This window comes from Dermacentor silvarum, chromosome 1 (genome assembly GCF_013339745.2).
Source record: "Dermacentor silvarum isolate Dsil-2018 chromosome 1, BIME_Dsil_1.4, whole genome shotgun sequence".
In the NCBI taxonomy this organism is placed as follows: Eukaryota; Metazoa; Arthropoda; class Arachnida; order Ixodida; family Ixodidae; genus Dermacentor; species Dermacentor silvarum.
Window position 1 is genome coordinate 286,375,991 of NC_051154.1, and position 12,345 is coordinate 286,388,335.

Sequence of the window (12,345 nt, forward strand, 5' to 3'; positions counted from 1 at the left end):
GCCTTCATAACTGCGCAGTCGCCATCCATGATCGTGTCAATACCCACCACGGTTTCGCCTGCAGCGGTTGCGGCAAACAGTAGTTTCGTTTTGACTCGGTGCACGCATTGGCCGCGTGCCTTCAAAAATGCGTAGTCGCCATCTATGAACACGGCGATAGAAACCACGGCTTTGACCGCAGTTGTTGCAGCAAATGGTAGTTTCATTTTTTGCCTTGGTGCGTGCGCCTGCCTTCATAACTGCAAGATCACCGTGAATAGCGGCTGCGATTTCGTCCGCAGCGGTTGTGGCAAACAGTAGTTTTGCTTTGACTGAGAGCAAAGCTGTCGAGGATGAAGTGCACCGTCTACATCACAATGAATGGACAATTTGTTGGCAACTAGCTCAATGGCTAAAAAATTTCAAGCAGAAACTCCTCTGGGAGTTGTCTAAGTATGCGTAAGCATTGTGCCACTTGCTCAGCCGGGTGCCGCTATCAATGTTATGACACTTCATCCGGCCAGTACAAACGACAGCGCTGCGACGATACAGACTGGTTAAAACAGAGGAGCAAGGTGCATTGATAACGCAAGTACTGCAGGTGGCGGCGCTATGAACGCTGATGACGTTCCGATCATCATAAGATGTTATCGTGTTATCGCTCTTTAGCTCCTTGTCCATCCATGCCGAACCATTATGAACCGTGATCAAATGACTCCGGCGTACTCTGGCACAGCCGCGCGGACCCTATTTTCAAAGTGATCTGCCAAGCGAACAGACAGAGCCGACTGCTGATAACTCCGCGCGCTGTGTTTTTGCTGTTTCGTTTGTGTTGAAGAGCCAGGCGGCACGAAGGTAAAGTTGCTCACTGTGGCGGGCTCTATCTTGAAAGGATCGTCTTAAGCATGGGACTGGCGTACGGAGGGACAGACTGACGCACGGACAGTTTTGTTGTTGGGAAAGAATAGAAATGCTTACGCATTTAAAAATAATGTATGTGCACACGGTAGTGAAAAGCATGCCTCAGATGAAGATGCGCATGGCGGCTGCGCTGCAATGGAAGTCGCAAGGCCTTTGCCGCTGCGAGCGTTAATTAGATACGAGATGACGAAAATTGCAGTTTCCACAATGCCTTTGTGCAAGATAGAAAAAGGATTTGCTGATTCATTCAGTAAATAAAAGCGGGTTGACGTAGTAGGCATTTGTTTGTTATTTTCTTTATACCCGCAATAATTCGACATTCGGTTAATTCAAATTCGGACATTTTTTTTTCGGTCCCATCAAATCCGAAGTAACGAGGTTTTACAGTACACAAAGTAGAGTCGGCACTAATTCTAACCTTGTGATGACAGGTTATAAGTTTCCCCATGCAATATGCACTGAACACTTCTTTTTTTCTCATCATTCCTTGGTTGCGATGCTGTCTTGTCTTGGCTCATGACGATTGTACCCAGTCTGCATCACGTGCATTGCACGTTGCCAACAAAATAGCCTGTCCACCACCACCGTTGGCCCCAAACATGTTGCACGGTACATCTAACATCTTTACTTGGGGGGTGGGGGTTCCTTGGCACTTGATGAAGCTTAGCAGGGTTCCCTGGGACCAACATGCTTGAGAACACCTGATGTAGGTTAACCCTGCGACAGTGGCTACTTTTGGCGCCAAGTAATTACCTAACATGATCATTCCACGTCATCGGTTCTGTAAAAAGTATGCAAAGAATTTTAAAACTGCACATGATTTCTATCCACATGTTTAACAATACATCCTTATCAATTGTTACCTTCTTGTTTTTCTGGTGGAAAATAAAAGCCTTCATTTTCGCTCTATTTTCAGGGCGTTACTATAGGTCCATTGGTGCAGCTATGTTAATGCATTGTTCGCCTCAACCGTAAACTCTGACGGTCCGCTAGTGGCAAACAATATTGTGGTGCCATCCGCGTATATGACAATTTTTAATTTCTTATATTCACAATATCATTCAAGTAAACGTTCAATAAAAAAAAACTCAAGATACTCCCCTGTGGAACACCAGATTAAATTTGTTGTACCTCTGCTATGTGGCCATTTAATTGTACATAGTACTACTACAATCTAAGTAGGATTTTAAAGTTCAAGAACTTTTCCATGGAAGCCATGCAACTCTCATTTCTTTAACAAAGCACGATTTAGGTGACAAAATGCCTTTGCATAGTCAATGTATAACCTAAAGGCAAGTTGCTTATTATCAAGTGCATCTAAAATAAATTATTTTTGTTCCAAAAAAAGCTAGCTCAGTAGATCTACCTACAGAAAACATGCACAGAGCAGTTGGCAAAGTACTTGAAAAAATGCAAATCGGTTAAAGCCTACTGAGAACTAGGCACAATGGGCCAAGTCCGCCAAGCGCAAGGCTACATTTCTTTTGGGGCCAACAAGGGTCTTATATGCACGATAGAATCGCCGGTTCTTTAGTCAGTATTGCCGAAATAGAGCCGTGCTTTGCAGTGAAGCCTACACAAAATATTGGAATGAGGCACATTAAGAATGGAAAGGGGCCACTGTCACGGAACACCGTACAACGTGTTCCTTAATTATACACACATACACGCGTCGTCCCAGTCTCGGGACTTGTACTGTGACATATAATAACTGCACTGGTAGCCATTCAGAGCTGTTTCTAACGTTGCAGTGGCAATTCGCAGCCTCACTGTTAAGTTTTCCCAGGTGTTATGTTTTTTCCCTGCAGTCTCTTGAAAAACATATTAATGGGGTTTTACTATTAAGAACATGAACTCTTAGCACAAGAGAAATTGGTATAATCACCGACCTTTTACAGCACATCACCACCTTGCGACTTCTGAAGAAACTATAGAGGTGTGGAGGCATGCTTGTGGTGCTCATTTGGCCACCTCTTCTATTCTACCACCATGGTTTATGCTTTGAGATGCCTCTATAGCATGGAAGAACATGCAAGTTAATGAAGCCAAACTGAGATTTCTTTTTTGACTGGAAGAGCAGAGAGTTCTGGATGATACTTGCCTGTTCCTTTCCAGAGTCAGATGAAGACTCCCGGTAGCTCTCTAGGCTTTCAGACATGGCACCCGTAACAGCAGCTTTTGAGTCAACTGGTGACACTGTAGTGCGCTTGCCATCTGATTGGCTGGACACCCCCTAGCATGGAAAGAATGATGATAAACATGAAGAGTGAAGCAATATCAGCATTGGTGCATATGCAAATGAGCTTTACTTGGAATTTTTAACAACTGCGACAGTCGCAGCTTACTGTCGTCATTTCCCGGCACCAATGTTCCCGATCGAGAACACAGAAAATGATCCAATACAGTTACATTTCTTTTTTACTGGTATACGTTTCCAGAAAACATTATTTTTCGGCGCCAATGTTCAGTACATCACCAAAGTGCGATCGTATGAAATGTTTCCTGGCTGCTAGTTTCCCTGTGAACAAGAAAAGCCATTCGGCACACACGATCAAGAGCAGTAGGTGCCAACCGCAGCAGTTTCCCTATATACTCACCTGCCCATGTCACTTTAAAATGCTGACAGCACCTAGTTTCCTTTCTGGTACTAGCAAATCATGCTGGTCGTCACACGTTGCATTCACAACTATCGCCGCCAACCTTATTGCGATAAGAATCTTCATTTATTTATTTCACAGTGCATGTGGAATAGTGCCGTTGGAAGACTACTGCACACTTTTAATGGGTGATAACCCAAATGCCCCGCCATTCCCTGTAGCAGGTGGCATGAAGTGAGCGTCATGTTTTGCTTCAGCAGCATTGTAGTCTGGTGCTGCTAATTTCTGTTTCTCGTCACTGTCCTTAAACACTACGCAATAGGAAAATGACAAAGTGCATCTCGTGCCACAACGATTCTCGCCGAGTGGGCACGTCAAAACATTCCGCCAGAATGCCCCCGGCCGAAGAAGCTGCTGACCCAGGCCGAATTCACAGAACGTAACCTTGCTGAAGCAGCAAGAATGACAACACGCATCTCAGGCCTCTGAGATTGCTCACGCCCCACCAGTTCAGCATGCATTGGTGTCTCGTGCTGCAGTGATTTGCGTAATGCATAGATGTCAACTACAGTTGAGCCTGCCAAATTTTTTTTGTGACATTGAATTGCACAGTTTCCCGCTTAGTACGTTCTTTTCTGGCATTCTTTTTTTTTTCAAAACGTATGAACGAGGTTCTACTGTACTCCACTGCTAAATTGCGATATTGCTCTTCTTTCCTTATGCCGCCAAACATTCAACTACACTACACCAATATTCCAAGACCTGTCTCAATATTGAACCATCTTCAAATTCCTATGACAATTCTTCTGAAAACCAAAGGTTTAATGAGCATTACCACTTGCACAAAAAGCAAAGAGTGAGCCAATGTTAAGTCTGCACAAGGAAGCTTCTAGGTCAAGAAACCCACAAAAACATTCACCACATTTTAAGTGCATGACTGGAAAGATGAAAGGCGTACTAAATTGGGGGGTTTAACATCCCGAAATTGCACAGTGGCTTGCGAAGAAAACTGTAGTGGAATGCTCCACATTTTTCTTTTTAATCACCTGGGGTTTTGAAATGTAAACCAAAGCATGGTACGCAAGCGTTTTTGCATTCCATCTTCATCGGAATGTGGTCGCTGCAGTCAGAAAACGAACCCACATCCTTGTGCTCAGCAGCACAGCGCCATAGCCACTGAACCACTGCGGTGAATTGAGAGGTGCACTCCACAAGTTATGCTTAAAAGTGTAAAGTGCGCACCTCAGTTCCTACCTGCCTACCTGACCATCAGGGAAAATTAGGTTTTTCATCATTTGCATGTTCCAAAACCTTCTGTTGGCAGCTATATGTGTGCCTAGAGATCATTAAAGTTAAGATTTAAAATAAAATTCCTGTAGAAAAACATTAGCATTTCTGCATCTGTGTTACTTGGGTACATGTACACTTGGTCACAAAATATTGCGGGTGCCGGCACGCGAGCGCGTGGTGAAACGGTTCTCCATGCCTTCTGGCGGCGCACCCCTGTTGTCGAGACCAACGCTTGCAAGCATACGTCCCTCTGTGACTGCAAGGACACGCATGCCTGCAAGTGTCGGTCTCGACACCAGGGGTGCGCCGCCAGAAGGTGCAGAGGGCCGTTTCGGCACGCGCTCGCGTGCCTCGCAATATTTTGTGGCCAAGTGTACACCCAGGAGCAAAAGTGTACGGACCAGGGGTTGCGCGATAAAGCTGATTTTTTCCTCTGCCTTAGAACGCAACTTGAAATGGAGGATTGCAGTCCAAACTTGGCATTGTGAACTTTTCAGTGCACTCGTCAATTCCAGTTTCTGCTTGTTAATTACGAAGAAATTCAGTTTTTTTGGCGACCCTGTGGTCGGTATACTTTTGCTCACGGGTGTACATGTTTCACACATGGTTAATTAGAAAACTATTTCACTACACATTAGTTACAAAGATTACAGCAAACAAAGCTGAAGGTAATCATTATCCAAGACCAGTGCAGTGTGCAGAATTTTAAAATGTAAAGGTGTGTAAATATCAAATTTCTAAATGTAAAGAAAACATGAATTCAATTCAAACTTGAAAAGCACTGTAGAATGCTGGGAACACTGAGGGCATAACAGAATATTATGTACCACATCACCAAGTGCTGAAAACATTCCGAAAGTGTATTGTACAGTCCCAGCGGAAAAATATTAGCACAAGTGACTGGTGGCCGGAGCAGCACATTCCAATTTCCAAAGCAGGGGTGGCCGTCAGAAAGTGCGTCGTGATTTTGCTGCTCCGGCTGCCAGTCACTTGTGCTAATCTTTTTCCGCTGGGATTGTACCAATTTAGCCTGACTCAGTGCCTCCTTATAAGCCTTTACCTTCCAGTAATTTCATTCCCTGCATGCAATGCACAACACACAGTAAAGATCAATACAAGGATGTGCTGAGGCTAAAATGAAGCCTGAATGGGAAGAAAAAGAAAGCAAAACAGAACACATTCCCTTTTCCACAGTTGCCCCTGCGTGAGACATTTGTAAGATTCATTCTTGGAAGCTTAGGACTGAGGCTGCCACATCGCATTTCTAAGTAATTATTGTTCCAATTATTTTTTTTCTGTGCCTGTTTCATGCAGTCCTGATAGCACAAAAACAGTCATAGCAGACTAAATAAGGCTTTAAAGTCTAATACCATTGATGCGGGACCTTATGGCATTATCTCATAGCTGCGTTGTGCTTATATGTAAGTATATCAGAACTAAAAATCCACACAAGGAGGCCACACTTCAGAGTTCCTGCTAGGTCGTACATGAGTACAGCAAAGGACAGCATCGCTATTTCAAGCACCTTCATTTATCTTTCATATTATTTACCTCCGAGATAGCAAATTGCACACTACACTGCAAGCCCTCATAAAACTGGTTTGATTGTCCACTAAGCCACGAGAATGAACACAGTGAGAAACTTGTTTGCATACCCAACCCCTTGAAGGTCCATGGGTACCCTAATGTTCTTGGAATAAAAATGAATGCCAACAGTGATACAGTTTTATATATTAGCCTAACACCAATCACATGGTGCCTTAACTTCACATGCACTGCAATTAACAAGTGTCCCTCACCACGTCACCAACAGACCTGATCACCACAGCAAACACCAAGTCATTGGTGCTGCAGCATCCCAGTCAGCTCATGTATCAGTACAAACTATTTAAAATAAATACAGATTGCCTAGCTTTTACTACAACTCATCTAAAGCAAGTTCAACCGCTAAATAGGTTTCAAAGTTGAGCGATCTTAGATTGGAAAGTTCTCTCCACATTAATATTGTCATAGATATACCTAAAGATCCTGAAGAACTCATTTTTGATCAAGTAGGTGCGTAGGTTTGCTATACTTGATTCTGCTTGGCACAACGTAAAGAACATGAACACAGAAACAGTGCAGACAGACAAATGCCACTGCTAACCAGGCACATAGCAAAGAAATCTGCAAACGTGCAATATACACCACAGTAATGTGATCATGGTTTTGTCACGACAGCTACCTTCCAAAAAATAGCATTTCTGAAGAATGCAGTATGATAGAAGTATTACCAGCACAGTCAGACTCTTTCATTCGTATGCAAAATGCTTGAATTAATTCCCTCACAATTTGGTCTCTGCTTTTCCCCGAGAATCTTAACTTCCAAAAGGCAAGGCTAGTATCAGAAAGCTTTACAGTGCATAGAAGATGAGCACTATAATTTCTTTATAAGCTATTAGCACGCTCTCTGGTGCTGGTCTGTCTGCACTCTTTCTCTGTTTTCATGTTCTTTATGCAGCCCCAAGAAGAATAATGTAGAGTACCCAAAGTTTGAATAAATGTCTCTTGTTACTAGGAGCTCAACATTAAAAAAAAAAGTGCGTTCTAGCATAGAGTCACAAATGACAACATTATTATATGAATGCCTTTTCATTCTGTCATCCAACAATGCATTGAATACTCATACCTGACCACCTGTGCTGCCAGCAGTTGACCTCCTGGTAAGAGCAATGGGTCGAGAAGCTGCCGCTGCTGAAAGTGGGGTTGGCCCATGCAACTCGGATGAGTCACTGCCCGATGTCTTGGGTGAGGAAGAAGAGACACCCCGGGCAAGTGATCGTGGCCTCCGAGCAGGTGAAGGTGATGCACTATCCTTTGAGGCATCACCACCAGTACCTGTAGTCCCTGTACCTCCTGCAGACTTGCGCCGAGGCTTTTGGCCCGCAAGTCATGTGAGCAAGGCAATGGAAATCATACAGAAGGAACAAGATGTGCAAAGCACTTGTCACTATATGCAGCAGCAAGCATTCATTATCTAGTGCAATGAGAAGGATATCACTTATATGTCAGTATTTCCTGACAAGGTCAAGGCAACCAGGGCAACAGCCGTGACACTTCACCAGAACAATGAATCAGCAACCACCGTCATATGACACTATGAATGTGATGGTGGCAAATCGGCCACATAATGTTCAATGTATATGGCGCTACCTTAGCAAGCACAAACTATTTTTCGTGCATATAATCCATACCAACACTTCAATAGCTTTAACAGTAAAATCAGGGTGTGGGTCATAGGTGAATTTCACCTTCAGGTGCGACCTCGTGGCAGTGCGCACTGCACTGCCACAAAGCCCCACCTCAAAGCGAAGTTCACTACCAATTAAAGTTCAGTTATCTCCTAGAAAACTTCGCCCCCGTGTGTTGAAGCTCCAGTGCTGCCAACCTCCAAAGCCAGTTTTCAGTTGTCAATATGGTTTCTGTAAAGATAAATTCTTGTGTTATGTAGAAGCAGTAGTAAAACTATTATAGTCAGAAACCGGACAGGCTCCTACCCCAGTCCCCCAGAGGGGATAGGAGGTTAAAAACGGAGTTTGTCCAGCAGGGTGGTGCCCCTATTCCAAGGACCCACTTGCATGGGCCATCCGCTCAGCTCGTTGGATCAGTTGTAGATGATCTTCCAGGGCCAGGCTAGACAGCGCCTCCCATTCAAATAGATTGCAAATTTTATGTTTAAATTTATTTCTAAGCTCTATTTGAAATATTTAAATAAAAATTACTGTAATCAAGCTGAAATGGTGTCGCAGTGCAAGTTGTTAGGCTAAGCACACAGCCTTGCTTGAAGCCACATTCACAGAAAAAGATGTCAGCAATTTTATACTTTTCTCTACATGCAAAACAAGATTTACATGGAACCTTTTTGGAATTGTATGAAAGGTGGATGCCCGACGTCCTGTACAGAATGCAACAGTGTCAAAGCAGAGTGCCACTTCATGGCACCAATGTACAAGATGTGGAATAAATTTTGCTTGTATGCAGTGTACTTCTGGCGTAGTACCACCACGCATAGGCGCTTACATGTCATTTGCAGTAAAGCATGCAGATATGTGGCCAATTTCTTTTCCTTTCTTTTATGCCAAAACTTACCCAAACACGTCGGCACTGAGACTCTGTCAAGGTTGTTCTGCCAATGGGCAATTCCCAGTAAATTTTAGTATACGCGTGCAGTCAGCTGCTAAGCGCCATGACCGCCGTATTGTGTAATGTATCTGTCTGCTTATGCCGAGATTTGCCTTGCTGCTTTGTTCAGTGTTGTGGCATACGTTTGTTTCGCTGGTTGTAGATCAAAATTTCCTTCTAAGTGCAGAGAATCCACAGCACAACGGCAAAAGCGCAATATCAGTGCTTAATTAACCAGCCCAGGGCAACCCCACCCTATCGTTTATTTGGCGCAATGTGTTCACCGCACTGCAGTACAATCATATGCGATACTTCACATGCTAATATGAAGTTAACTTGCGGTTGCTGAAATCAAAAAGTGCCTTCACAGTAGCAGTTCTGCATATCAGTCGTGGAGTTGCTGCAGACTTCTTCATAGCACAAATTTTCCCTAGAGTCAGACAAACTTCCCTATTTCTCTAAACAATGCCTAAAATCCCCAGATCTAGAAAAAAGTTCCCTACAGTTGGCATCACTGTGAAGCTCCCTTCTCCCCCATCTTTTATGGTAACTCATTCTCATCTTTTCAGTTTGCCATTTTGCATTTTGGTTGTGTTAGTAACAGTGCTTGCCAACTCAAAGTAAGTTTCCCCATATCTAGAGATTTTAAATTACCTTCGCATATTTATCATTGTACTGCAGCGCTGTTAACACATCTCACCAAATAAGCAACAGGGTGTGGATGTCTAGGGCTCATTAACGAAACACTACTATGGTTTTGCCATTTGTGCCTCTAGCAGTGTTGTCGAATTGTGTGCACCTTGAATAAAATATCTGTAACCAGCGAAACAAACGCATGCTGCAATGCCAAACAAAGCAGCACAGGCAAATCTCAACATAAGCGGGCACATCTACCTAGCGCCGAGCATGACAAGGCAGTCGTGACACTGAGCAGCCGACTATGCTTATGTGTACTAAAATTTACTGGGAACAGCTCATATAGGCAGACCAGCCTTGAACGGAATCCCAGAGGTCTCAGGTTTGGGAATAGAGAAAAGGAAAAAATTGGTGGCACATCTGCGTGCCTTGCTGCAAATGTTATGTAAGCACTTAAGTGTGGTGGCCAGTACACAGAATGCAAGAAAAACTTTTTGCATATCTTTACACTGGTGCAACGAAGTGGCGCACTTTTTTGACACAGTTACGTTCGGTAAGAGAGGTCTGGCGTGCATCTTCCTTATATTTCAAATAAAGTTCACTGTCAATCCTGGCACTCTGTTGTTGTGGAAACTTGTGTTGCACGTAGAGCAAAGTACAAATGTTCTCCATCTTCTGTGAATATGGCTTCAAGCAGGAGATTGTTGTTCTTGGACAGGTGACACATGTGACTGGAACCGAAGGTAGTTGCAGACGCTGGACACAGAATGAAGTCATTCTTTGAAAAATGTTTTTTTATGTAGTTCTAAGCTGACACAAACAAGCTGTGCTGTTGACATGGTCAGTTGTGATGAGTAGCGATGGCATTAAAACAACTTGCCCCTTCTTGTGCAGAACATCGCACACATGCAGCTTCTGTAGCCAAGGCTAGAGAAGCTGCACTAGTGCGTCACAATTTATCTGCTTTCTGTAGTTTCTGCTAGCGTATTCTGGTCTCGTGACATTCACACTGCCCTTCGACTCGTTTTCTTTTACTCAACTACATTTGCTTACACGACGAGGTTATGCTTTGGCGTCATGGATACTATTCAGCTTGAGAGCAATGACTTTATTATTTAAATATTTTACAAAGAACTTAGAAATAAAATTAAACTATAAAATTAGCAGTCTATTTCTATAACACGAACAAAAAAATTATCATTACAAAAAACATTGACAAACTGAACAACTGCGAGTTGCAAAAAGCGAAGAAAATCTAGGGAATTTTCAATCCAAGTCGGGGAAAACGTGCTTCAGAGGTTGGCAGCACTGGTTAGTAGTTAGCCAATATAGTGCACGTGGTGCTGGAGAACCAGAACTCGGCTGAGCTCAATGGCAGTCCTTTACAATGCAGCAGAAGCTCAAGATTATCAGCGTTGGTGAAGAAGTGGTAAACGGAACTGCTGGCCGAAGACACAGAATGGACCAGTCGTGCATCTGCGAATGGAGACTGTTCAAACATTTGAGCATTGCTGTGTGCATAATTTACGTGGGTTATACATGCACCTTTTTTATTTTCTTTCAGGGGTGTTATAAATGGGAGTGAAAGTTGCACGTGGAAGCGGGTTATACATGAAAAAATACGATGTGCATAAGATGTGCACCACACCATGGCCTAGGTTAGTCACAGGTAAGCTAAGTCGGTAGAGCATAAGCCTCTTAATCTTAGGGTCATGGATTGTGCCCTACACTGGGCACTAGGGTAAGCGATTCCATTTCTTTGGTTCGTGAGCAGCACTCGCAAGGAAGAGACAGCAAGAAGGGCCATTGCTACACTTAAATTACTAAAATTGGATGCTGAATCAAATAAAAAAAAGTTGAATTTAAATAAGTTATATAAAACATTTTACAGCAAGCTTAAAGGTTTGATTTAAAAATTTGGCACAAGAGAGGCAACTGTAGCAAACGTGCTTGGGAGCCCATACATCTGTTGCTGAGCCATTGAACACATTGGTACTTGAATGTTAGAACAGGTGATGTCCAAAGCCTGGCAGACCCCATGATGCAATTCCAATTCTTGCAATTACTTCCGCCACATGCCGCCCGCAAGAGCATAGCCTTCGAGATTTGTTTCTGTTACTCCGAGGAAGCGGTTGTTGGGGGCTGGATTTGAACACCACCTAAGACCACACGGCCATCCTGGCCATAATGCAGAGCCCCCGAAAATTTTGCTTTTCTGTTTCCCTCGAGAATAGCAAGTGACCATTGCTCCTGTAGCAGGTGGGCTCTTCCAGGTATATAGCCTGTTCCTCAAATTCAACCCAAACAATGGATGAAATTGCATATACCAAGTGCAGACGGCACATACCTGACTCAACATCGGCATGCTGCACATATCACTGCTTGGTTGCCGCTGGAGCAGACTAAGCTTATGGCTCTTGGATACTGGCTTCTCATGGAACTATCTGGGCTTGAGAAAGCTACAGCTAAACCGGGCTGAGTGCATTTGACTTCTCACAAGCCAAGCTACTGGAAGGTGATGGGTCTAGGTCCATTCGGTTCATTTGCACTTCCTGAACCTAGTTCAAAAGGTGCCACAATTTACACGGGAGCTTTAGAAATAATACAAACCAAAAAAAAAAAATTTGCATGAACCACAGTAAAAGCTCGATACGATCACGACTAATACGAATTTCCGGATGATACGAATTTTTCTGTGGTCCCGGCCGAGCCCCATTACTTTGAAACGTGCTAGAGAACGGTTCTTACGAATCGATTTTCA

General features: G+C 43.5%; 1 protein-coding gene across 3 annotated transcripts in view; it reads right to left on the bottom strand.

Annotated features, from left to right (window-relative positions):
* LOC119437191 (uncharacterized) overlaps window positions 1-12,345 on the bottom strand; it is a 135,774-nt gene that overhangs the window by 35,898 nt on the left and 87,531 nt on the right. For all 3 annotated transcript variants that reach the window (XM_037704249.2, XM_049660352.1, XM_049660353.1), the window contains 2 exons: window positions 7,456-7,701; window positions 3,002-3,133 (listed from right to left, as the gene is read on the bottom strand). In XM_037704249.2, the coding sequence (XP_037560177.1) occupies window positions 3,002-3,133; window positions 7,456-7,701 (378 nt within the window). The remainder of the gene's footprint in view (window positions 1-3,001; window positions 3,134-7,455; window positions 7,702-12,345) is intronic.